This window comes from Pseudorasbora parva, chromosome 12 (assembly GCF_024679245.1).
Source record: "Pseudorasbora parva isolate DD20220531a chromosome 12, ASM2467924v1, whole genome shotgun sequence".
Taxonomy (NCBI): domain Eukaryota; kingdom Metazoa; phylum Chordata; class Actinopteri; order Cypriniformes; family Gobionidae; genus Pseudorasbora; species Pseudorasbora parva.
Window position 1 is genome coordinate 35097107 of NC_090183.1, and position 27616 is coordinate 35124722.

Here is a 27616-nt window from a genome sequence, read left to right on the forward strand (position 1 = left end):
GCGTAGCTGGCGCTCATCACAGGCTTTGCCCCATTCTCACGATCCCTTGGCCTCGTCCTCGTCCTGCTTGCCACAGTAGTGTTCACGTTCATTTATGCTACAGCACAATGGTAACCACAAAAACTTCAACATAACTCAAATATAACAGCAAATATATAAAATATCAAATATAACAGCATTAAACACTAACGCTTTAGATTACGGCCTGGAAAGTACTGCATAATTAAATTGAATTTAAAGCATTCGGAGAATAAAGGGGTACTATCAGGAAAAATAACAAATAATTTATCCTGTAAGTATTTTTTAATTAAGGGGTAATTATACTATAAGTATTTTTTAATTAAGGGGTAATTTTACTGTAACTATTTTTTTAATTAAGGGGTAATTATCCGTGTAGTTACGGGGTAAGTATGAATGTGCGGGCTGTAAATTAAAGTGGCTCTTGTTTCCCTCTTGTTTCATGTAGTTATATGGTAAGTACTATAAAAACACATTCACAATTCACAAGCACATTACTTACCCCGTAACTACACGGGTAATTTCCCCTTAATGATAAAATTCTTACACTATAATTACCCCTTAATTAAAAAATACTTACAGTATAAATAATTTGTTAATTTTCCTGATAGTTACCCCTTTATTCCCCCAATATTACATATTGTTCCCATGTACTTACTTTGTCACACTATAATTACAGAGAGTTATGCTGTTAATTCACTTTAATTATGCAGTACTTTCCGGGCCGTAATCTAAAGCATTACCGGTATTTCCCTTCATTAAAAACACATCTCCTTATCCAGTTCTATGCAAAGCATGCTGGGAACTGGAAATCCAATGCCCAATTCCCAATGTTATCAGGATAATTTAAAAGTTACTACAAGTTATACAACTTTAATTACTCAACATCATTATGTCAAGAGAACTCAACAAATGAATGTCTGCAACTTAAGTTAACTCAAAATGAATAAATTAGAATTTTTAACCTGCAACCATGCATATGTTTGAGTTATATAACAGGTCCCCTGAATATCAGACATATAAGTAGACAATGATCTAAGGCACTTTAAAACTGGATTGTAGCACAGAGGCTATGTCTGGCCCACACACACACACCACAAGACAAAAGTCAATCTAAAACCGGTTTGTAGCACACAAGTTGTCACACACAAACACACCCACACACACATTTGTTTTTGTGAAATGTGAAGACATTCCAATGGCATAATGTTTTTTATACTGTACCAACCGTATTTTCTATCCCCATACACTGCCACTACCCCTAAACCTACCAATCACAGGAAACATTCAGTTTTTTTACTTTCTCAAAAAAACTCATCCTGTATGATTTATGAGCATAAGATAAGCATATTTCACCCTAACCTTGTTATACCTATGTCATACCAATGTCATTATACACATTTGTGTCCTGATATTTCACAAAAAAACACATTGTGTGTGTAGGCTGCCAGAAATGACCTTTGCCACTGCCAGAACGGAGCAATACGTACCATAGTTGGCCCAGATGAGGCCCGGAAATGTATGCTAGGTAGGTTCTACACTATCCTGCAATTTTCTTAGGTTTCAAAACACCACGCTGCATATTACTGTAACGAAAAGTCCTCTGGAGGCGAGTTGGAGAAGCCAAGTGCAGTTTTTATGCCAAAATTATAAATAAAACAAAAGACATGGCTTGACTAAACATGACATGAACAGACTTGACTAAAGCAGAAACAAACTCAGCAAACAATGGGTTACAAACATTCAAAACCAGACAAAGACACATGGCAAACATGAGGGTGTAAAATAATACACTGAGACTACTGACTGGACAAGGGACACCTGTGAACAATGAACCAATGACAACATGACACAAGAACACATGACGGCATGGGAATCACATGACAACCAGGAAACCTGACAGAGAACATGATAAACTAAGAGCATGAAACATAACCCAAAACACACTGTGCAATTTTAAAGGGGGGGTGAAATGCTGTTTCATGCATACTGATCTTTTTACACTGTTAAAGACATGGAATCCCATACTAAACATGGACAAAGTTTCAAAAGTTAAGGTGGACGTTTGATGGGAGTATTTCTTTGTCAAAAATACTACTTCCGGTTAGTCATAAGTTTCGGCAAGTTTTTTGCGATCATGCGTCCCCTTTGACGTTAATGGGGGCGGAATTTCCTTGTATGGGCCTTACGGACAATTCTACCGGAAGATCGTGAGAGAGAGAGAGGGAGAGAGCGAAAGTAACAGGCTACGCCCATCAAAGCGCTGGCTTGTAGGATGCTGGACAGGTGATGTGCACATAACAATGTCACCAAAAAAGTGCGTTTTTGGTTGCCAGACCAAGACAGTCCTGCACAGATTCCCCAAAAAACCCGCGTTAAGGCAACAGTGGATGGAATTTGCTTTTCCGGATCAGCAACTGAGTTGCGCGAATGTTTATGTCTGTTCGCTGCATTTCGGTGCCGACTGTTTCATAAACAAGGCCCAGCTCGACGCCGGATTTTCCCGATCGCCTAATGCTGAAGGATGGAGCAGTCCCAACGATAAAGGTCCCAACGGTAGAACCGCGGGCGGTGAGTTAGACTGCTTCAAATGTCTGTGTTTTTGCCTATGCTCATCAAGTATAGTTAATTGATCAATGGAGCATGCGATGTGTAGTGCGTGTACATTTGTTTAGCTGGCCACTATATGTGTAACTTTATGTTTGTGTATTGTAAAAGCACTCCAAACAACAATACACAAAGAGTGGGGAAATATGTTGAATTAAATAAGCACGCTTCTTCATTCAAATGCGCTACTATTCCGTGTCTTTCTATGTAAACACTCCAAAACCAGTCAAACCACGCGTAAACACACACACACACACACACACACACACGTGCACAACTGCACTTCCCACATGTACACCTTCAAAGACAAAAATACGACGATATAATTCAAGTATAAATATGTAAATAACACAAGTCGCTAAGCATATTATATAGTTAGTGTATAACTTGTACCACATAGAGACGTCCTGCTCTAGTCATTTTTGCTGCTGCTCCTGTTCAACTGCAGCCTCTGGGTCTGATTCCGGATCATAGATGTATGGCTGTATCTGATTAAAAGCCATATTTTTATTTTGAATAAAGTTTTTTTCCCGCTGTTAGGGATGACGGACTCGACTCAACACACAGCGCGCTGCTGCACACGTCATTATTTAGCTCCGCTCACACGATACGCCCCCACCCGCTCGGCTTTTTCCGGAAAGACTCGGAACAGCGCATCTTTCTTATATAATTATTAAAAAAATTAAGACTTTTCGGAGATATGCAGGATGCAATGCTACTCTATAGGTACTCAAGATTGACATGACACTGACTGAAACTGAGTGTTTCACCCCCCCTTTAACTGATGTTTCTTTAAAAAATGAAGTTCGGGAGATGCACGTTGAAATGATCGACCCAATCATGATGTCATTCCAACCAGCAGTCAGTAATCAACATATCTTACAATCTGCATTTAAGTGGAGGATCAGATAAAAAAACCTATGCAGCATCCTTCCACCACCCCGTCTTCCTCACACACACCTGGTTAACTTTCCTAACCAGAGATAAGGGGGGAGTACTCTTGGTCCGGGCCAAATACCGAGCTCGGAGCCCTCTCCTCGGACAGCACGCAAAATACGCATACCATTTATTCTATCTGACTTATTTGTAAGTGTGAACTTGTGAAATAAGCATTTCTGTTAAGAACAATAAACTTGATTTCTTTTCTTTTTGTTTTATTTTCACTTTTTAAAATTCCATTAATTTACAGTTTTGTTTCAGTTCCTTGAACTAGTTCAGAGGCCAAATTTAAACAAACACTGACTCGCCAATTCCAAGGATGTCTTTTATGAGTAATCATAAAGTACATTTCATTGTCTGTGTCTGAAAATAAAGGGTATTGAAATGGCTTTTATGTTTTTTTCCCCATGTTACTACAAATAAAGCAAGCAGGAAGTTTGAAATTCTCAGTGATGTCACTGGTTTTGTTCTTGTCACTTTATGACTATAAAAAAAATGTGAAGAATGAAGCAAGGTGACAAAAAATGGAGGAGGAGCATTAGAAGTGGGCAGGTGGGTGAGTGACAAGGAGAGCAATTTGAGAACCACAAAAATATATAAAAGGGACTGCCACTTTGTACCAAAATACCACAAGCATCCATTCTTCTAAAAAACAAAGGGACTGTGTGAAGATGTGGGGATCAACGTGTGTCACTTTGACCCTGCTCATGTGCATCAAAGGTAAGGTCTCATGAAATATCTATTAATGCGTGGATAACTGTAAACAAAGACATAATACAGATAAAAGTGAATGTACTTTGTTTTCTTTGAGCACAGCAAACAGCAGTCTAAAGGCTATAAAAATAGTGACTCATTAACATGAAACTTGCAGTTCAGTAAATGAATCTCCAGTTATTTCAAACACTTCATTAAAAGGCTCCTAAGAACCTTTTGTTCATCAATCAGACTTAACTGATTGCTGTGTAATCATAAAAAAGTATGTTCTTGTATTTGTGTGAAGCACACTGTGAAGAGTGTTGGCCTGTGCAGAAACACTGCGACACGGTTGAGGTGCATCATGTCAGAAATTTGTAAATATATAGGTTATGCCCACCAATGTTTGTTAACTTTAAATTTTAGATTTTTAAAAATCAGATTTGATTTAGCATATAACCACCATTCTCACGCTGCATGTGACAAATTCATGTGGGGGAAACGCATAGTGTATGCTACATTCAGGTTCACAGTTATTTTTAAAATAAAATGTAATAAGGCCTACAAAGCAAAAAGGTTTGAGAAAATCAACTCTCTATTCTGAGAAACTTTCTTTTCATTCTTTCTTTGTTACTTTTACAGAAACTACATGTGAGCCATATGGGCATATGATATGCACTTCCAGGATATGGGCTTAAAGTCACTTGTTGAATAGTTAGGGAAAACAGCTGTGCTTATTTGTAATAAAACTGGTTTGTGAATGTTTTCCTCATGTTTAGCCTCTCAAGTTAAATCCACCTCAGAACAAGGCTCTCTGACAGGGTCATTATTGAGGGAAACATTAAAATGAATTATTCTAATGTGTACTTTATTTCTGCTCTTGCAGGTTCACTTTCTCAGCTGAATGGTAAGAGCTCCTCTCTTTCTTCAACTTCAACATCAAGTCAAATAGTAACTGTAGAAATGCTTATGTGAACAATTCTTCTCCCTCTCTCATAGTTTGCGGACAAGCCCCTCTAAACACCCGTATTGTGGGTGGTGTGAATGCGCCCGCTGGGTCGTGGCCGTGGCAGGTCAGTCTGCACAGCTCTACCTATGGAGGTCATTTTTGCGGAGGCTCCCTCATAAACAATGAATGGGTGCTGACGGCAGCTCACTGTTTACCTAGGTATGATTCACCTAAACACACATTTGAACTTTTGGTTTAATTAATAAAATGTACTCTGTATATTGTGTTGTTCTTTTCTCACTTTCATGTTATCTGACTGTATTTAGTGTCAGCACATCCAGTCTGCGTGTGTACTTGGGAAGGAGGACACAGCAGGGGGTCAATGCCAATGAAGTCATGAGAACTGTGAGAACGAAAATCGTTCACAGCTCTTACAACAGCAGAACACATGACAATGATATCGCTCTGCTGCGTCTGTCCTCCACAGTTACTTTCAATAACTACATTAGACCTGTGTGTCTGGCAGCCCAAAACAGCGTCTTCAGTGCCGGTACCAGCAGTTGGATCACAGGCTGGGGAGATATTCGAACTGGAGGTAAAAAAAAATACAGACAAACCCATCAATTCACATATCCATTAAAGGTGCCCTAGAATGAGTTGAAACAATATGTTAAATTGTTCTCTGATATCTACATAGAGGGTATGTGACTTATTTAAGGGCAAAAATTGTCCAGATACAGTTTTACAGGTCCATTTACAACCCTATAAATTGTCCCTATAGAATGTAATGCTCTGTTTTTGCCTTATTTGGAAGAGTCATGAATATTAATGTTGAGCTCTGCTCTGATTGGCTTATTTCAGCAGCTCACACAAGTTCAGTTGTTCAGCGAAGCGGCTCGTGAGTCCTGACAGAACACAGACCGACTGAATGACACTAAGCAGAACATCTCAAATGGAGATTGCTAAAATGCAGCCTACTTTTTTATTAGTGTTTTCAGATAATCCGCAGGCGCGAGAGAGCTCGTGTGCATATGGTTGCAAGACTGCACATGTTTAGTTAAAACACCGGATAGTATATATGTTCTTTTCACAGAAAAGTTCGGATTGGGGGATTTAAATGACTGAAATCTGGCAACCGCAAGAACAAACTCTCGTATCTCTTCTCCCTGCACAACCTGGAACTTGACATTTGTGTCCATGATCTGCCGCTTTCGCTGTCCTCGCCTTACGCTTGTTTACCTGATGATTCGGCTACGCAGTTCTTGACAATGAACATGTTCGGACATATGCAAATGTTGGGGGGCGTACATATTAATGATCCCAGCGATTGCGTCACGTTATGTTGAGAATCACTTCTTTTTCCGTGGTGTTTTTAATGCATGAGATTTACATAAGTAGGAGGCAATGGTGTTTGAGACTCACTATATGTGATGTCCATGTACTGAACTCTTATTATTTCACTATGGCAAGGTTAATTCAATTTTTCATTCCAGGGCACCTTTAACTTCTAATAGTACTAATTAATAATTATTTGTGTATGTTCAGTGAACCTACCTGCTCCTGGGACTCTGCAGGAGACTATGGTTCCAGTGGTGGACAATACTCGATGTAGTTCTCTACTGGGTTCTGGATCTTTTACCAACAACATGATCTGTGCTGGTTTAACACAGGGAGGGAAAGACACCTGTCAGGTACAAAAAAAATATTACTACAATCTAAGTGTGTACAGCTACTGTAGAACGAAATGCATTTCAAAACGTACTGTGTATTCACATTGCTCATTTAGTGTAAATGTTTGATGTTGAATAGCTCTAGTATGTAAATGTACATGAATGTACACGTGTTGGAGTGCAGACCCGGACTGCCATTTTCCTGTCGCATTCAACCGTCCCATCCTGATAAAAAGGCCCCTCCTTTGTCTTTCTTTTTGTCTCTCTCTGTAGGGGGATTCTGGCGGTCCAATGGTGAGTCAACAGTGTACAGCGTGGGTTCTGTCTGGTATCACCAGCTGGGGGTATGGCTGTGCCAGACCCAACTCTCCTGGGGTGTACACCCGCGTGTCTCGATATCAGTCTTGGATCACAAGCAATATCGGTCAGAACCTGCCGGGATTTATCACCTTCAACCCCCCAAACTCATGCTCCTCTGCTAGCCGAAGTAAAACTCTCTCTCAGACACCTACACACGTATATACACTTAAAGCATATCTGTTGGATTAATGCTTGTTTTTATGCACAGCCTCAACCTCCTGTAAGGGAAGATGCAATGAGCAGTACAACATTTTTAATCGCTGCAACTGCAATACTAACTGCATAATAAAATGCTGCAGTGATTACAAACAGCGCTGTGCCAGTAAGTCATATATAATGCAGTGTCACATATATAATGCAGATATACAGATTTAAAGGGATCCCCTGGTGTTGAGACTTGTATGGCTTAATATAACATAAATGATGTCTCTTACTGAATTATGTAGTAGAAAACCCATGAAAGTTTTTTTAAAAATCGATTTTATATTTGGACCAAGGGCGGCGCCATTTTGTTTGAGTTCTAGGTTGATGACGTAGAATGGTTGAACTCCTCAATCAGCTGGCGTTACCCGTAGCTATTTTTTACCACAACGCAACTCGAAAATTGTTTCAGAGTTAAACAAAACCTATGAATTGCTTTGTAATTGTACTTAAAACACACTCAAACATACATGTGCACACAAACTCACCTACACAAGTCACAAACAGATCGGCGGGCGGGCACACACACCTGACAGACGCTGTCTCAATCGAGATGTTGGGCTGCTCAGTCTCCACGACAGGGGCTGAATCTGAAATCGACCCCTATACCCTGAAATAGGGCATTATTTGAAGGGACGGCCATTTGTAGTGTTGTCCGACACCATAGGTCATGTTCGAGTGCAGTCATTCAGTCTCACGTTCACCGCAATAACGAGTGTACAGCCAATTTACACACAACAGCTGTCCGACTTCACGCACTCGATCGTCTTCATTCACTCCTTCAAGTTGTATTAGTGAACAAAAGTAGCGAATGTTATTTGTGTCAAAAGTGAAAGTTTAAAGATTGAGGTTAATTCACTGAGCTTGTGCTCAAACTTTAATGCACAAACCAATCCCATGCATCATCACCAAAACATCCTGCCTCTCTTCCTCACGTTAACTTATCCCATCATCCTACCTAGATATTTCCCTCTGCTGGATACATTAGGCATTACAGTTAATCTACTGCATATCAACAGTCTTTCTATGATATCAACACAGGGAATAGTGATTGAGGGTTATGTATGCGCGCACGCAGTGCGTGTATGTGTGTGTGTGTGTGTGTGTTCGCGCCGATCTGTTGGGGTGTGTGTGTGTGTGTGTGTGTTCGCGCCGATCTGTTGGGGTGTGTGTGAGTCTGTGTGAGAGAGAGAGTTTGTGTGCACATGTATGTTTGGGTGCGTGAAGTCGGACAGCTGTTGTGTGTAAATCGGCTGTACGCTCGTTATTGCGGTGCAACGTGAGACTGAATGACTGCACTCGAACATGTCCACTATGATGTCGGACAACACTACAAATGGGGTCGATTTCAGATTCAGCCCCTGTCGTGGAGACTGAGCAGCCCAACATCTCGATTGAGACAGCGCAGTCTGTCAGGTGTGTGTGCCCGGCCGCCGATCTGTTTGTGACTTGTGTAGGTGAGTTTGTGTGCACATGTATGTTTGAGTGTGTTTTAAGTACAATTACAAAGCAATTCATTGGTTTTGTTTAACTCTGAAACAATTTTCGAGTTGCGTTGTGGTAAAAATAGCTACGGGTAACGCTAGCTGATTGAGGAGTTCAACCAATCTACGTCATCAACTTAGAACGCAAACAAAATGGCGCCGCCCTTGGTCCAAATATAAAATCGATTTTTTAAATAACGTAGATCTTTCATGGGTTTTCTACTACATAATTCAGTAAGAGACATCATTTATGTTATATTAAGCCATACAAGTCTCAACACCAGGGGATCCCTTTAAGTATGTTTTATTGATGAATTAAACACACTTAGCCAAAAAGTCAAAAAAGTAATGATCAAAAGTAACTCTCTCTAACTTTTGTTTTTGTGTCTCTGCAGTGTGAAGTATGTCGTAACTCTGTGGATTATTCAGAAACAGGATATTTAACTTCAGTGCTACTTTGGAAACATTGCAAAGTGAAAACAGTCTGTCAAAGATCTGCTGCAATGACTTCACTCAGGGGTGTAAATCTATATTGTTCATCTTCAAGAAGTTTAACAACAACACTAACCTCACTCCATTAGTAGAGTCCATCCCCTTTTTTCTCTCTATGTAGTTGTAGCATGTAACCAACAATTCTTGTTTTCTTCAAAAGCATATACACATTTCTTATATAAAAATGTTATATGTCGAGGGTTGACTTGATTATTTTTTCATGTTCCACTCAGACAGGCATATAATTATAGATCGCGATGTAGGAACTGGAGATGTTTCAGATCATGCAGTGTATTTGAGACTCCATCTGGAGATTGAACAGTCTTTTAAATGACCCCAAATGTATGAAATGTTAAATATGTTATGTTAAATATGTTTATACATTGAATTTAACAATAACGAGGAAATGTCACCACGTGTTATTTGGGATGCCGCTAAGGCAGTGTTAAGAGGAAAGCTTTTAAAGTGGTCCTCAGGGCAGAAGAAATAAAAGAAAAACATAAGGTAACAGTTACTGGATTTATCACACTAAAAACACTAGAACAAAACATTTTTGATTTAAATAACCCTCAAATCTTAGAAGAAATAAAAGTAATAAAACAACAAATAAAAAAGATACTTGATAATCAAGTAGAAATGATACTTAAATATATCAAACGTCATTATTATGAGAATGGACCCAGAGCAACATTTTTTTTTAGCATGGACACTTACTAGTAAACAGCAAACCGAAATGTCAGTTTTCAAAAAATTAAAAATCCAGTAACCAATGCAATGCGCTATACACTAGATGAGATATTAAAGTAATTTGGAATCTATTATAAAATATAATATTCCCAACCAGAAGCTGCAGATCCTTAGCCTGACAAGCCAGACCCACATCAAGATGTTTGGTCTGGAAGGGCTCAATCCGAGGGGCGGGATAAACGGTTGTCTTTCAAACTCTGCACGCGATAGGATAGCGCTACAACCAACCAGAGAAACGAAGGTGAAGCAGAGCTTGTTGATAGATTAAACATTCGCTGTATCCGGTCGGCAAAACTCTGAACACATCTTCCCTTTTTAAGAATGACTTCAGTGCCGTTCTTTGTTCTTTTCTCAGAGAAAAGCTTAACTCCAAGTCTTCCAGAGTCGTGGTCAAAGCTGATTTGAAAGACTGCCATTCGCTAGTTTCTGTGTTTACTCGAAGCACGCAAACGCAATTCGGCCGTCATTATGTTAAGCCCCACCCACCGACTCTATACACGATGTGATTGGCCCGACCAGAGTTTGGCGTTTACAGCTGAGAAGTGTATTGAGAGCTGCTAGACGACACTCGCGGGCAGATTAGATTTGCTGTCGCTTGGCTGCGTCTAGATTTCTAGGCTAGCACGTCCTTCTATTATTGAAACATTTTTGGAATCTCTAGACCTAGCATCAGTTGGATTAACACAAAACAAACTGGTAACACAAGAAGAAGCAGACATTGATGGGGCCATATCAAATTTAAAGACAAATAATTAAAACCTGTGCTTTTAATTTGTTTTAACCATGTTCTTAAAGGGGACAGGCCCCGATATCCTGGAAACAAGCTATCATATTAGTAATACCAAAAGTTGGAAAAGACAGAATATAGGTCATACAGACCAATTTTGGTTTTGAATATAGATTATTTTTAATATAGATTATATAGCAAAAAGATTTGAAAATATCATTACTGAATTGATTGATACTGTACAAAAAGGATTTGTGAAAACCAGGCTGACACAGGATAATGTAAGACAAGCAATATTTTTTAAATAAAACAAAAAATGTGGTAATTAGCCTAGATGCCTTTTGGCTTCAATGAAAAGGTTATAATATGTCTTAAAGGTGTCATGAACTGTTTTTTATTTTTATTTTTTTAATACTGTTATCTAAGGTCAACTTATGATATTCGCAAGGTTTTTACATTCAAAAACATTATAACTAATAAGTAATAGTCTATTTTCTACACTGGTTTTGAGGCTCTCTCCTGAAAGCTGGCTTTTGATGGGCGGGCCGCACTGGAGACTTGGAAGTAAACGCCCACAGCTAGGATTGGATAAGATCTGCATATTTAATGAGCTTCAGATCCCCTGTCAGTTAACACAAGAGGGAGGGATTGTTTTGAAAGTGCAACTGGAATGATTCTCTGACGGGGCTTAGTCTCAAAACAAACACAATGATTTCTCTCTCATCCACCCGTGATTGATAGATTTTTTTTATTACTTGGCCTATATACCCGTGAACCACACACACACAAACACACACACAAAAGTGCACGCGTGCTCTTCAAACACAATGAAGATCAAGAAAACAATGTTATTCAACTATTTAAGATTCTCCAGCCTGCCGACATGCTTAAGTTTTGGTAGCCCGTCTGGAAAATACAAAGCCCCTGGGAGTCTGATCTCACAATTGAACTGACAAATAAGGAATTCTCCAGCCTGTGACAGCCTGCTGGCATGTTCTGTTAGTCACGTCATGTCACGTACACATAATCAACACGATCTGTAACAATGAAATAGCTACTATCGCATATAAAAAACATGTTTTACTCACATAAGTGTGTTGCACTATTCCTGTCGTATACAATATGAAGGCACAGCATTGTGTTTTAATTTCAATATGTCTGCAAATCCATTGTCAACCTGTGTCTTGTTTACAAACGATTATCTTGCTATCTTCTGCGTGTTTATTGGTCAGTGACAGGATCAGTTTAACTCCACGAGTCGGTGGGCTGGGCTACAGAAGCAGCTACACATAGAGCTACACATTTCACCCATCTAATAAGTCATTGATTTGAGAGCCTCATTTTCTGGACCTGGTGTCTATAAATACTTTTCATTACTCCTTTAAACCACTATATCACCTACCGATGGCTCAGATTACAATAAATGGTAATGTTTCTAGTTCAATTACATTGGAACCGGGATGCTGCCAGGGATGCCTCTCAAGTCCCACGCTTTTCACACTATTCATAGAGCCAACTTGCTCAAGCTATAGAGAAGATGCAGAAATACCAGGATTCCAATGTAAAGGAAATGAAAACAAAATATGTCTATATGCAGACAATATTCTTATGAAAATCTCCGACCCAGAATCCAGTTTATCTAAACTTATGTCTTATCTTAAACAGTTTGGCTATTACTCAGGATACAGGTTCAATTTTGACAAAACTCAAACCCTCTCTTTTTAATTATTCGCCAATCGCCATAGAAAACCATAAATTTAATTTTAAATGTAAAACTAATAACATTAAATATTTAGGAGTTATCATACCAAAGAATGTGACAAAAACATATATTGTAAATTATGAATCAATAACAAAATAACTAAAAGTAGATTTGGACAGATGGATGCCTTTAAGCCCTTGGTTTGTATAATCAAATTGAAATTATAAGAATTAATGTTTTACCAGGATTACTATTTCTATTCCAATCACTGCCAAAAAAAAACTGTTTAATGACTGGAATCGAATGATTTCTAGATTCATATGGAGAAATCAGAAGCCTAGGGTCAGACTAAAAACCCTACAACTATCAAGGGAAAGAGGAGGACTGTCTCTTCCCTGTTTAGAGGAATATTACAAAGCACCACAGATGAACTGTCTAGTTTGTTGGTGTAATAATGAGTATAATGCAAGATGGAAAGAATTAGAGTGTAGCCAGCTGGACATTCATTTCACCTCCTTATAGGGGACAAGGCCACTAAGATTAAGTAAATGGTAAATGGACTGCATTTATATAGCGCTTTTAACAGACCCTATGGCCATCCAAAGCGCTTTACATTTTTGCCTCACATCCACCCATTCATACACTAACAGCGATGTCAGCCATGTAAGGCACAATCCAGCTCATGGGGAGCAGCTGGGGTTAGGTGTCTTGCTCATGGACACCTCGACACTTGGTCAGGTGGAACCGGGGATCAAACCACCAACCTTTCGGTTTAGACAACCTACATGAACCACTGAGCCACTGCCACCCCTATTGAGCTATTGGCACAATTGGACATTGGTTTATCTCAAGAACTATTGAGCCATTGGCACAATTGGACATTGGTTTATCTCAATATTTGGTAAAGGAATGTAAACCTGTAAAGATAAATGAGAAACAAAACATGGATGATGGGTAGATAACTGCACAGTTGGATTTTAAACAATGGAATGCATTCCATCATATTGTACAGTCTCATCTAATACTGGTTTAAAGAGCTTCCAACATCTTACTGACACCTATGTTTTAGAAAGACAAGATTTCTTCAGATATTTACAGTTTAGGAACCATTATAATAAAAATATTTAAAAATAATGAAAAATGTGTAATTCATTTCATCAATGTTTGTATTGATGCGTATAAGAATGGATCTTACAAGAGACTGAAATCAAGAATATATTCAAGTATACAATCTTCTAAAAAACAATCAACATTATTTATAAAAGATACATGGGAGAAGAAAGCAAACATCATTTTATGATGGTTAAATTTGCTAAAACACTGTATATTACGTCCAGCAGTGGAGAGAATTCTCATGGAAGAATATTATATGATTTTTATTACTCCAAAAAGATAATATTTACAGAATGTTAATCTGGAATCTGCACTCTGTTGGAGACAATGTAACAATTCTATAGCTGATCATTTTCACATATTTTGGAATTGTCCAGCAATTAAGTCTTTTTGGTTAGAGATAGTCACTGAAATAAAATGATAATGGGATTTGAAATGGAGAACAGCTTTGGTACTATATATTTAGGAAACATAGCAACTGATCTCAAGTACCTAAAGTATTATTGGTTGCTAGTAAAAAAAAAAAAGAAATGGTTGCATGAGAATCCACCAACTAAAGAAGAGTGGATCGTGATTGTAAGCCATATGTATAATAGAAAAACTGACCTTCTCTCTAAGATTAAACATGGATACATTTTACAAGTACTAGCCAAAATGGTTAATGTATAGAAGTGTGGATTGGACATGAGGATATATTGTACTGAAATTTGTTTGTTATTTATTTTTATTTCCTCTTTTCAGCGACCTTTGGGAGAGTAACCCCTGATGTAAAATGAATATGAACACCATAAAATGTGTGATACCTGTAACTGTATATAATACCACAGTGACCTGTCTGTTCTTTGTTTCTTCTTTTTCCCCCCGCAAAAAAACATATATATAAAAATAAATAAAATAAAATAAAATATGTTATATGTAGCTAACAATGACTTCTGGGCATCTTTGAGTTTAACTTTATATCTATGTCACTAAATTCTTGAACATATGTAGTATAAAGCAATCTAAGTATAATGATATGTCATGGCTTTTATCAGAATCATTACTTCAAAACACTGTCCGTCTTTTAATGTCTTTTGCTGTAATAAATCTCTCTAACAAAGAGTGCCGTGAGCACAGGTGAATACTAACTACGTGCATATGACAAATTACACACTTCAGATAGCAGAACTTTTGACTAATGAGCATCAATCATTTACTTAGACAGAAGTACTTAGAAGGGTTCTTGACACATTTTGAAAAAAGGTTCTTTATAAGGTAAAATGTCTATGATTGCACAGTACTTTCATGTTTATTGGTTTATTTCATTTTTCCCCCTACTGATAAACTATGTTTACAATCGATTTAATTGATAAAATGTAATTAAAATTAATTAAAGTTAATTAATTAAAACTAAATCTATAAAATTATGCTATAATGGGATGGAATGGGACTCTAAAAATGTTCTATAAATGAAGCTCTTGGCAGAACCAATTAAGATTCTAAGAACAGGGATGCCTGTCCAGTTCTTGTGCTGCATTCCAGTGTTTGTATAATGCCCTTCACTCACTAACTTTTCCCTGTCTCCTACACACAGATGTGCGTCATTGATTATGTTGCACGAGTGCCCACTACTGGCGGAACCCTGGCAATGGTATGAAATTACATCAGAAGTGGAAAATATTGATTAAAAAAAAAACATTTACACACAAACTGACCAGCAAACGCAACTTTAGGACACCATCTCCCCCCCCCCCCCCCAGCTCAACTGTCACTGAATGGAAGTAGCCTACAGGGTTGTGGGATATCAAGCAGTGAAGGATAGGCCTGCATGTATGCTGCCTTCAAAAATTGGTCAGATGAAGGATTTGTGCAAAACATGCACTTGTGAAAATCCCTGCCGCCATTTTGAAGTGTGTTCCACTGTGTTTAATTTACCCTGCCACAAACAACTCTATGATATATGAATTATGTTTTAAAATATTTAAAACACAACCCAACCGCATATAGAATGCAGCATCAAACAATTTCTTAAGTCCATAGTGAATTCCAAGTTATTAAGGACTTAAGGGATAGGTTCACCCAAAAATAAAAATTCTGTCATCACTGACTTACCCTCGTGTTGTTCCAAACCTGTATGAGTGTCTTTGTTCTGCCTTAGCTCCGCCCCTTCAGGACGCGAGGGAAACGCGCGAGGAAAAGACGCGAGGACGGAGGAATTAAATCAAGTGAAATGATATAGGGGAGACCGGGGATGGTTGTAACACGGGTCAGTTGTAACAACTCCAATATGTACAAGGAATTAGTTACAAATCATCTATTTCACATCACACATGCACACATGCTCAGCTTTAGTCCTTATTCCACATGTGATAAAGTAGAGCTCTGTGGCAGACATAGCAGATGTTAGATTAAAAAAAAACTATTTTGACGTAAGAAAGTTACTTTTTTTTACTTTTTTATTTTTGTTACAGGAATTTCTGTTTGGTAGTTAAACACATCAAATTTAAATTATGTTTATGGTGTGTCTGTGTAGATATTTATCATCCAAGTTGTTAGTGCTAATGTTTTAGCTGTAAGGTGGGCTAGTTCATGACTACATGACTCTAGGTTAGTTGTAACAACATCACTCTGGGTTAGTTGTAACAGAGTCACACACACATTAGGGTGACCAAACGTACTGTTTTCCCAGGACATGTCCTGTTCTGTCCTGGCCCTAATATAACAATTTTCTATCCATACAGAGGGGGCATACTTTAAATGCAATTAATAAGGTAACTTTGAGTAAACTTCAAGTATCATTTGAGTATCTCATTGCCGGGCTAAGTGTCCTTTTTTTCGGTAATCAAAATAGGGTCACCCTACACACACACACACACACGCACGCACGCACGCACGTTCAAGTGTTCAATTTCAATATTTTACTATGGCTAAAGCTATGACTGACAGGAACACAAGCATTATGTTTGTAATGTTTGTTAAAGTTCAATTTATTATGTTCAATTACTATGACTGAGAGTGACAAACACACTGAGACTGAGAGTGACACACACATCAGTTGTATTAAAAAGTTAGTTTTAAATAAAAAGCTTTCAATTTCTTTTTTGTTGTTGCCATAATCCATATTTCATTATGTTACATTTCACCGTGGTGGATATCATAATGTTACATCTCACCCCAGGTCCAGGGTATAACCCAGACTATGGGGTGAATTGTAACATTTCACTCCTCATGTTTGAAACTAAACCATGCATTTTCTGTTTGTGTTGCAAAGATAATAGTTATCTCATTTAATAGCAGACACGTGTAACTAGTTTGAATCACATTTTGAACACAGTGGCTTAAAAGTACTCTAAGATATAGACAGAAAGGTAAAAAATGTTACAACCATCCCCGGCCTCCCCTATCCTTTAACATCACTTCAAAGCGGCGTCAATTAATGATGACTGCACCGCTGGATTTAGTCGGGATTCTTGAACATTAGAGATAACCATTTATATTGTAAACTTCAGCCTCCACAAAATACCACATTTGTCCATATTTAAATCAGTATTACCAGTTATTATTAACAACGAATACCAGTTATTAACTGCTTTTTCGTGTAAAATATTAGTTTCTATTTGTTTCTTTCATTTTCTTGTGCTTGCTTTGATATAAGTCTGCAACTGTCAGGTGTTGTTATTTGACAAACATTTGTGTCTTGTACATGTAAACATAATAATGATTAATAAACCGTGGCACGATGATAAGGGAGAGGAGAATTAATGCTTGCGTCACATTTAGTCGATAAAACACTTCCGCAAAGGATCCACCAGTGTATCCTCGCTCATGACTCCTCAGGAAGCCATCCTCACCTCCTCCATCCTCGCGGTGCAGTTAGAGAATTGAGATCTCCTACAAGATGGCTGAGCTCCATCGGTTTCCGGGTCATAGAATGGAGGACGGAGGAGCGAGGAAACGAGGAGGGATATTGAGAAGCACCCCATGAATGACATACAGGTATAGGCTATATAAGAAATGTGTTTAAAATATTGCAGATTTAGATTTCTGTTCAAAGCACTAAATAGTAGTATGTCCTAGCCTGACGTGGTCATACTCAATTCTAGTTAGACTACGAGTCTGAAACTGCTCCTTTGGGCTGTGATTATGGGGCGTGTTTTAACTGAACCAGGAAAGACATCAATTGGATAGACCAACAACCAATCAGAGCAACGAAGCGACGCATTACCTTAGTTGTCAAATGTCAACAGAGCTCAACTGCACTGTGTTGCCAAGTCCACGTTTTTTCCGCGGGTTGAAGCGACTATTATGTGATATATAGACCCATGAGTGTGAATTTTAGCAGGCAACCTTGCCAAAGTAACGCACATTTTACCCCCCAAACACTGTTGTAAAAAAATAAAAGAATTTAATGATACGACAGTTACTTACCAACATGATAATTTTTTCATCAAAGAAATTGTGAAGGTGAATGCATATACAAACAAGCTCTCCATTAAGGATTCAAACAAATATAATCAAAGCCCCTTTGATGACGTGCATGATTACGTTACTGTTGATCATCTGTCCGTCATCGTCTAAAGCCCGCCCTGATGATTTATTGGTTCTAGTTTCATAGTTTCTGTTCGGAGATAATTACTCCTCTATGGATCGAGGCCAGACCGAACCGCCCAACCCAAAAAAAAAATTCAGTTGGCATCCAGGCTAAGTATGTTCTTGTAAAACATGACTTTGTTTACCAGTACATTGTTAAAACTGGGCAAGTCAGTCTTGTCAATCTTTTTTTTTTTTTTGTTGCATAAAACTGCTTCTGGCACAACTCTCAAAACACCACTCACAAATGTGCTCATGTAATGCCAGAATTGCTGTAAATACAAGCTGAAACAATTTGTAGGTGTAGGCTACCATATCCATGTTATTTCTTAACTTTAATTGACCCAAATTACATACTATACACTTATAAATACAATGTACTATGTACTCTCCTTAAGTTCATGTACTAGTACTCTCCTTAAGTTCATAATAAGTTTATTATCCTGGAATTTAACGTGCATTTCCTAGTTGGAATGTTTTGTGTGAATACTCTAATCACACTATTTATACTACAAATTACATAAAATAGTGCCTTAATACACTCTAAAAAATTCTGGAATTTAAAACAACCCAATGTTGGGTCAAATATGGACTAACCCAGCAATTGGGTTATTTTAACCCAGTGATTGGGTTGTCTTAAGCAAATATTTAACCCAACCGCAGGATTAAAACAACCCAATCACTGGGTTAAAACAACCCAATTGCTGGGTTAGTCCACATTTGACCCAACATTGACCCAACAAAACAACCCAACATTTTTTTAGAGTGTATGCAAATTTGAGTACACATTTTAATTAACACATTTTTCTTACTATAATGGTCTTTCCCGTTTTCACCTCTCTCTTCTAACCTCTTCATCCACTCACAACAACTGTAATCAAGATCAGACATCTACAACACCAAAATTCTTAAAGATGTCCGGGCAGGCTGTAAGGTCAGGATCAGAGGTCAAATGTCAGCGGATGAAACTACTGTGTAAATACCTGTAATCATGTGTGTCCGTCAGTTTTGTCTGAGTGAAAAGATGGATGAAGATCAGTCAAAGTGCATTAGGGAGGGCAACACTTTTAACCAGGCTGTCCTTAGCGTGGTGAAATTTGTGGCACCACACTGGGACCCATGGGCGATCATGACCAGACCAGCTGCTTTAACTCTGTGCCTCATACATGCTTGGGACGGCCCTGCTTGGATGAAACAATTATTCAGAGTGTGGAACAAAATAAACTCAAAGTGAGGCATGCTGTGTTAACAGTGTCATAAAGAAGTCTTGTTTTCTGAACCTGACAAGTAGCTTTGGATAATACCATCTGCTAAATACATAAATGTGAATGTCTATCTATTTAGTTCAGCTTGGGTGGTTTAGTTGTAAAGCATGTTTATCTTGAGCAAATACAGCTGTTTCACGATGATGAAGAGATTTCACTAGTTCACACTCACATCAAATTAAATAGAGTAAAGATTATGCGTATTTGGCGTGCTGTCCAGGAATTTGGCCCGAACCCAGAGAATCTCTTCCCTCCCTTAAAAAAGATACTCTAGAACTGGACTAAAGTGTATTATAGATTATGTTGACATCTAATAAGAGTTTGTTGGAATCAAGTGAGGAGAAGGGGGTGGTGGAGGAATGCTAAAATTGAAATGGTCAACGAGTTAATCTGCTGTATATATCTAGCCTGACAAGCCAGACCCACATCAAGATGTTTGGTCTGGAAACTCACCATTGACAGGGCTCAATCCAAGGGGCGGGATAAACGGTTGTCTTTCAAACTCCCTCTGCACGCGATAGGATAGCGCTACACCAACCAGAGCAACGAAGGTGAAGCAGAGCTTGTTGATCCAGTCGGCTAAACTCCGAACACATCTTCCCTTTTTAAGAATGACTTCAGTGCCGTTCTTTGTTCTTTTCTCAGAGAAAAGCTTAACTCCAAGTCTTCCAGAGTCGCGGTCAAAGCTGATTCGAAAGACCGCCGTTCGCCAGCTTCTGTGTTTACTAGAAGCACGCAAACGCAACTCGGCCGTCGTCATTATTGCCCCGCCCACCGACTCTATACACGATGTGATTGGCCTGGCAAGAGTTAGGCGAATACAGCTCAGAAGGGTATTGAGAGTAGCTAGACGACACTCGCGGGCAGATTAGATTTGCTGTCGCTAGGGTGCGTCTACATTTCTAGGCTAGTTTATATACACACCTCTTATCGTTGATTAGCTTGATGTGCTCCACTTGTGTTTAATTAGGTTTAATTATCTGAGCGTGCTCCTCCCGAAATTTTGTTTCCAAGTATTCCAAGTTCATTTTATTAGCCTCTCCAGCCACTGATTTGCTTAATTTATGGACATATAAGAAACATTACAAGCAAATAAACTGGCAGTATTGCCGCTATTCAGTATGCACTATTTGTTAGCCAAACAGCTTGTATACGCAACTTTTGGTGTGTATTGCGTACCACTGTTCTCTGTCATATTGTGCTGGTATCATAAACCTTCATTTAAAAGCCAAACTGAGAATTTTGTTTCAGCGAAGATGGCGGTTGTTGGAATTGTTTCAACAGTTTCACACTTAATGACTTATCACTTAAAAGAGGAACATACAGAACAATCAGTGATTTCAAGGATGACAGAAATTCTAAATTTTATTTGATTAGCCAAGATTCTTTCTGTGAGTGACAAAAAATTAATGAATCACCAAAGCAAAAAGAACAGAGAGGACTATTTTATACCAACTTTCCTTTTCTTTGTTGCTTCATATCTATTGCCAAAATACCATTACTGTGTAAATTTCTTCCAGGATTGTGAAACAGAGAAGTCTCACAGTGACCTCACATCTTGAGCATGAACTCAAACAAACACACACATTGACTATGTGTAGCCTACCAGTCCAGATTTGAGGTAGTGGAGGTGTGGCTAAAGAGTCTATTTGATAAAACAGAGAAAATAGACATTTGTACACTGGGACAAACAGAGCTAAATGAAAAAAAGGAACTAAGTAGGGATAGCTATAAAACCAGGAAGGAGGCAAGAAATAGAAACAGTGAACAGAAGATGAACGCCACAGCTGTTTCAAGGTAAGCCACTGACAGCCAAAAACATTTTTTTTAATGTTACAGACTAAATGAATCCTTTAACTGAGTGTGTGTGTGTGTGTGTGTGTGTGTGTGTGTGTGTGTGTGTGTGTGTGTGTGTGTGTGTGTGTGTGTGTGTGTGTGCCCTTGTTTATATTACATTGTGGGGACCAAATGTCCTAAAAAGGATAGTAAATCCTGAGAACATCTACATTGTGGGGACCAGTCAGCGGTCCCCACTTTTCAAAAGGCTTATAAATCATACAGGATGATGTTTTCTGAAAATGTAAAAATGCAGTGTTTCCTGTGATGTTTGTACAGTATAAAAACCAATACCTCTATGGAGAGTCCTCACAAAGATAGTGAACCAGACGTGTGTGTGTGTGTGTGTGTGTGTGTGTGTGTGTGTGTGTGTGTGTGTGTGTGTGTGTGTGTGTGTGTGTGTGTGTAAGTGTGTGTGTGTGTGTGTGTGTGTGTGTGTGTGTGTGTGTGTGTGTGTGTGTGTGTGTGTGTGTGTATAACTTGTATGTTTGGAAATGTCCCGACAGGGATTGGCCGCAAATAAGTTAAAAAGGTCATCCTTAAAGCACTGATGAAGCATCAGAAAGAATCTTTATATCTACCTAAAAATATAAAACCTGTCACCATTTAGCCTACTCTCTCAAATTGTTCCAAACTTCTATGACTTACTTTTTCCAGTGGAACATAAATTAAGGTATTTTTGAGAAATGCCTTGGTCTTCTGTTTGGTTAATAACTGTACAACATACTAAGCTTCTGAATGTTTATGTGATCCGGACGTGAGGCCGCGGGTAATCACAGCAATGTGTTCCACGTGAAGCATCGTTATGCAGCAGACCGATCGGTGAATACCGATTTGGCACTCTTTTTTCATATCATATTTTTTAGTAATTCTCATAAATTAGGTACCATTCGAAAGCTTACAAACTCAAATATAATCAAAATCTTTTCTAATCTTGACAAAACACATATCATTGGCAAAGTCTGAGTCTCAAGGTTCCATATTTGGTGTCTGGTTTATGATGGAAGTGATATTTGGACAGAAACTTACAGGAGAAATGCATTAAAAAACAATCAATGGAAATTGAATGACACCCGGTGGCTATTTTTGGTATAGCGCCTAAACAAAATCTCATGTTGACTTAAATTTTTGTGGTATCAACCATAGACAGTAAAAGAAATGGACACAGCGACCCCATTGACGTCTACGGCGAAATAATGAAGTCAACCTAGGGGCACTCACTTCCTGATGGCTGAGCGAACTGCGCAGGCTCAGACTGAGCTTGACGACGTAGATGTGACGTGAGCCTCCTGTCGGACCGCTGTAGGTCTTCTAGTAGATGTGGAAAGCGAAAGCTGAATCACGTTGTTTAAATATTTTCTCCCGTTGCTTTTGGCTCACTATGGGCTTCTACCCATTCTTCCCCCTTGACTTTATCAGACTAGTCTCCAGGACATGTCTCCACGTCCCCCCGACTGTCTCATAGACAGTAAAAGATTGCCTGCGAGCGTCTCCTCAGGTCTATACGGTAATTTCTCAACTGTGCGACAGGGTCGCGTTGGTTATGACGCAATCGTTAGCCTATTTTTACAAAAACAGCTTCTGCGGGGCGATAGTGTAAGATACAAGGTAATGGAGCCTTTTATACATTGTCGTGTTTCTTTAGAAATAAACAATGGACGAATGGAGTCTTTAAACGCCTCAGATGTAAAGTTATTCACTGTCAAAGTGACTCAAAAATGAATGGGAGTCAATGGGATGCTAACAGCAGGTGATGGCTTGGTTAGCAATGGCAGCCCCTAGGGGTGGAACGCTTTCCGAGCGCTAGATTACCCCCTTGGTATCAACTTCAAATTTGGAACACAACTTGGTTAGACATATGACTTTGGTTTTATTGTAACTTTAGAGTAAAAACATTTTTTGAGAAATAGGCTATATATTTATGTATAGTGTATTTTTCATTTTCAGTAAATTTTAACTTCCTTAACTTTTTCATTCTTTCATATTTTGAAATGCTTCAGCAATAATCTGGTTTTTGAATCAAGCTTTAAATCAAGACCAACCTCAAATCAATATTCCAAGGCGAATTACAGCCCTTTAAGTTTGGATAGTCCATTTTTATGACTATTCTAAAAAAGGGGGGTGACAATTAAGGGGTTAAAGGAACACGCCGACTTTTTAGGCTTTAGCTTATTCACTGTATCCAGAGTTAGATAAGTCTATGCATACCATTCTCATCTCCATACCTGCCATAACCATAGACTGTAAAAAAATAAATAGGCCATAACTCTGTCTGACGCACACACCTCTAGCCTAGCTTAGCACAAAGACTGGAAAAATCCAAAATTTCCACCACAAATGCACAGCCTGACAGTCAATCAAATTTGATGACTGTAACTAACTTTTTAAGTTAATTAATAATTTTTTTATTTTAATTAATCTTACAAAATGCATTTATTTATTAAAAAATACAAACTATTTGATAAATTCTTATAAATACTACAAATGTTATTTTTTTTATTAAAATATATTTAATATAATATATTTATTAAAATGTAATGATGTATGTGTAAAATCTCCACATTTGTTGTCCATATTGCTCAGTAAAAAAAAAAAGATAGAGATTGAAATGTTGCATTGTGGGAGTTTTGGAGTGAGATTTTCAAGCTGACAACAGGATGTGGCACATAGGGTGACCTTAAATTGCGACATCCAGCCACAGGCTCACAAAGAATAATGAAACCGGCAGCCCTAAAAGTGAAATGTAGTCAATAAATCACTTATGCATATGTTTGTGCTAGAGAAGTGTGCTATTGATTTAAGCCACGAGGATGTTACATTGATGATTTATGATGAGCTTAACGCTTTGTTTCTTTTTAGGATGTGGAATGACACGGATACTCTGCTAAATGATTCCTTTTCTTGTGCGTCCCCCTCTGTGGAGGGCTATCGCTATTTTGGCGTCCTCTTGGGATCAGCTGTGACCATAGTAGGAACCATAGGGAATATTCTGACGGTGCTCGCCTTTGCTACTGATGTCAACCTGAGGACACGTTTCAATGTACTCATAGTAAATCTCGCCTTCGCTGACCTCCTGTACTGCACCATGCTCCAACCGGTCAGTGTTGACTCATATCTGCACCTGCACTGGAGGGGCGGAGCCACATGGTGCCAGATGTTTGGACTCCTACTGTTCCTGTCCAACAGCGTGTCCATTATTACATTATGCCTCATCGCTATGAGCCGTTACCTGGTTGTCGCGCATCGCACTACTAGCTGTGCCCGTCTGCTCCTGTCCCACCGTGGAGTGGCGGTGCTCCTCATCTCCTCATGGGTACTGGGTCTGGCCAGTTTCGCCCCACTTTGGCCCGTCTACGTGTTCGCCCCACAAGTGTGCACCTGCAGTTTTCACCGCACTAAGGGCCGGCCTTACACCACCGTGCTGCTTTTTATGTACTTCTTCCTGGGCCTGGGTTGTGTGGGTCTTTTCTACTTTCTTATCTACCGTAAAGTGAGCGTAGCCGCCAAGGCTTTCCTGAAGTACAGGCCCAGTCGTCACTCATCAAAACGCAAGCGGGCTGAAGCCGAAGGGACGACAGACGACAGCGGGATCAGTGCCTCAGCGACTCAAAGCTGTGAGATCAGCAATGATGAGGCGGGAGCAGAGCAGCAGAAGAACAGAGCGCAAGAAGGCCAGACAACCACACAAGAGTCAAAAAACACCATAAGTACTATTCAAAGTACCTCAAAAGAGGTAGAAACAACTGCTAAACCAGCTCCGGTAGCAATCCAGGTCACTCCAGCTGCCAACTCAGGAGAGGACAATGAATTTAAACGTGTGACTCGGATGTGTTTCACAGTCTTTTTGTGTTTTGTCGGCTGCTTTGCACCATTTCTGCTGCTAAATGTTGCCGATAAGGCAAATCGTGCACCACAGGTCATTCATATGTTTTGTGCAAACCTCACTTGGTTAAACAGTTGCATCAACCCTTTGTTGTATGCAGCCATGAACCGGCAGTTTAACCAAGCCTACAAAGACCTGCTTAGCAAAGCTGTGCTTCCACTAACCTGGATATGGAGAACCCGTTGGTTCCCAACAAGATAGGCAATAATGAAGAACGGTAGGCTACTGCAAGGCTACTGCAAGGCTAGGCCTACTGCAATATTACCGAAATCTACTGCTTTTTAGGTGATCTTTCTCTGTATATGATCAGTGACTGTACATATTATGAGAAATATGAAGATGCATTCATTGCACATTTATTCTATGGAGAACATCACAGTTCTCAGGTTTTTATTTGTTCATTTCCAACAGCTGTGTATTTTTTGTATTTTTTTATTGTGTTTTATTGTGCTGTGTATTTTCTTGTATTGTTTTTCCATTTACTTAATATATTTTCAGATAGCTTGTGATTTTAAATTTAGCTAGTCTTTGACTATAGATCATGGTCCGTGAGCATTTCTTTTTCAAGCACTGGAATTTTCCAGCTCTATAACAAGATCGGAAATAAAACGTCAAGTGGCTTTTCACTGTTAAATCACATCATTTCTCTGTTTCATTTCCTCTTTTTTCTGATTGTACATAGGCAGTAAAAATATTGTGTGCCACCACAGGAATGATTCATAATGACATAAATAACATTTGTCAGCTCACGCACAAATGAACGTGGAAATATTAAGTGGTGTGATGGAGAAAACAAGAACAGACATGCCTCACTGCCTCATTTATTACCTCATATATGAAACCACGCAAGTTTCTTAAGTCCTCTTTTGGTTCCTGTGGTGGTTCGATATATAAATTGTGCAAGCTGGACCACTAGCATATAAATAAAGAGGTTGAAATTCTATATTTATCGTTTTAAATGATTATTTTTGCTATTCCTCCAAATGTTGGTTGATCTGTAATGTGTGTTGCACATCTTATCAGTGTTCTACAATAAAAAGAAAAGAAAATAACTTGTGTATTTAGATTTTTGTGAACTGCTTCTTTTGAAATAGAGTATGGACTTGAAGCTGCTTGCTAACGAAAATCAAAAGTCCTGAAGTCAAAGTATTTCCCGATCCCATTTGTTTTCTCTTCATTTTCCTGGTTCAGACCAAAAGTAAAGCAAATAATACTTTTCTACATTTGTAATGATCTATTTTTATTTTATAGTTTTTTTATTTGAAACATTACACTTTGTGTTGCCATTAGATTAGCTCAAGAACAGTGCGTACACTGAAAAAAGTGTAGGATTTACATTATTTAGGCCTAATTGTGTACATCGGTCCCACATGAATGAATTGCATTAAACAAACATTTTTTTTTCATGTAACTTCAACATCATGGAATGAATACATTTTAAGGGACTCAGTTAAGTAGTTTCAAAGTAAATTTTATATGACTCCCTGTCATGATTCAGACATTCAATTGCATTTACTTAAATGTTACACAACTGAATTATAATCCTACACTAGCTAGTTGACAAACGTTTAGCTAGGAATAGCACACATTAGCACTTTAAATGCTAAGCATTAAAAGCTCCTTCACCAAAGCCATTATGACATTAGTTATATTAGTCCACAGTCTAAGCAAATGCTCCACTTATAATTAACCCACAATAATTTAAATTGTTCTAATAATTCCAACATAATTGAATATTAAACTCTAATCAAGTCTCCCCGTTTCTCATTTTGCTCAAAAATACATTAAAAAACACTTTTACATATAAAAAAACAACATTTGCAATCATGCTATATGGAACTAACAAGCCCCGCCCAGTTTCAATTAATTTCAATTAAAACACAAACGGATTAAGTTTGACTTCAATTTGACTTGTATTTAAGTGGATTGAACACAATCAAATTAAGTTTGGACAAAATGTATAGCAATTGTGTTGCTTTAGCTCATTTTAATTAAGCAATTTGAACAAGCAGTATAAATCTTTTTTTTTCAGTGTAGAGAGCTTCATGGAATGGGTTTGCATGGCCGAGTAGCTGCATTACATCACCTTACATCACCAAGTGCAGTGCAAAGCGTTGGATCTGGAGTTCTCCGGAGTGAACAATCACGCATAATATTTTAATACTTCATTATTCAAAAAATAATAATGAAAGCATTTCAACTGATAATTTTAAACTGATCTCACAAGGGGATTGTTTAAGGATCCTTGCCATGAACCCCCCCCCCCCAAAAAAAAAAACAAAACAAAACAAACAAACATAGAAAATCTTGGAAATTCATAAGCAATTAACATACATTTCAGTTTGATGGCTTAAGCCTATA

At 38.5% G+C, this 27616-nt stretch overlaps 2 protein-coding genes across 3 annotated transcripts; both read left to right on the forward strand.

The window, feature by feature from the left end:
* Positions 1–4094: 4094 nt before the first annotated feature.
* Positions 4095–9726, forward strand: LOC137094373 (chymotrypsin-like protease CTRL-1). The gene is made up of 8 exons (XM_067459993.1): positions 4095–4284; positions 5144–5164; positions 5257–5425; positions 5533–5801; positions 6752–6897; positions 7150–7363; positions 7445–7558; positions 9317–9726. The coding sequence occupies exons 1-8, from the start codon at positions 4236–4238 to the stop codon at positions 9319–9321; spliced, it is 987 nt and encodes a 328-aa protein (XP_067316094.1). The 5' UTR covers positions 4095–4235; the 3' UTR covers positions 9322–9726.
* Positions 9727–17636: 7910 nt separating this feature from the next.
* gpr84 (G protein-coupled receptor 84) lies at positions 17637–26256 on the forward strand. Of its 2 annotated transcripts, none has more exons than XM_067458464.1 (2): positions 17637–17677; positions 24232–26256. In XM_067458464.1, the coding sequence occupies exons 1-2, from the start codon at positions 17667–17669 to the stop codon at positions 25454–25456; spliced, it is 1236 nt and encodes a 411-aa protein (XP_067314565.1). In that variant the 5' UTR covers positions 17637–17666; the 3' UTR covers positions 25457–26256. The 2 variants fall into 2 exon arrangements, with proteins under 2 accessions (XP_067314565.1, XP_067314564.1); XM_067458463.1 differs by lacking the exon at positions 17637–17677 and adding an exon at positions 21222–21333.
* The last annotated feature ends 1360 nt before the right edge of the window (positions 26257–27616 follow it).

Coding starts and splice junctions, on each gene's coding strand:
- LOC137094373 (XM_067459993.1), top strand. CDS start 4,236: ATGTGGGGATCAACGTGTGTCACTTTGACCCTGCTCATGTGCATCAAA. Junction 4,285..5,143: donor CCTGCTCATGTGCATCAAAG/GTAAGGTCTCAT, acceptor CTGCTCTTGCAG/GTTCACTTTCTCAGCTGAAT. Junction 7,364..7,444: donor ATGCTCCTCTGCTAGCCGAA/GTAAAACTCTCT, acceptor TTTTATGCACAG/CCTCAACCTCCTGTAAGGGA.
- gpr84 (XM_067458463.1), top strand. CDS start 21,311: ATGAACGCCACAGCTGTTTCAAG. Junction 21,334..24,231: donor AACGCCACAGCTGTTTCAAG/GTAAGCCACTGA, acceptor GTTTCTTTTTAG/GATGTGGAATGACACGGATA.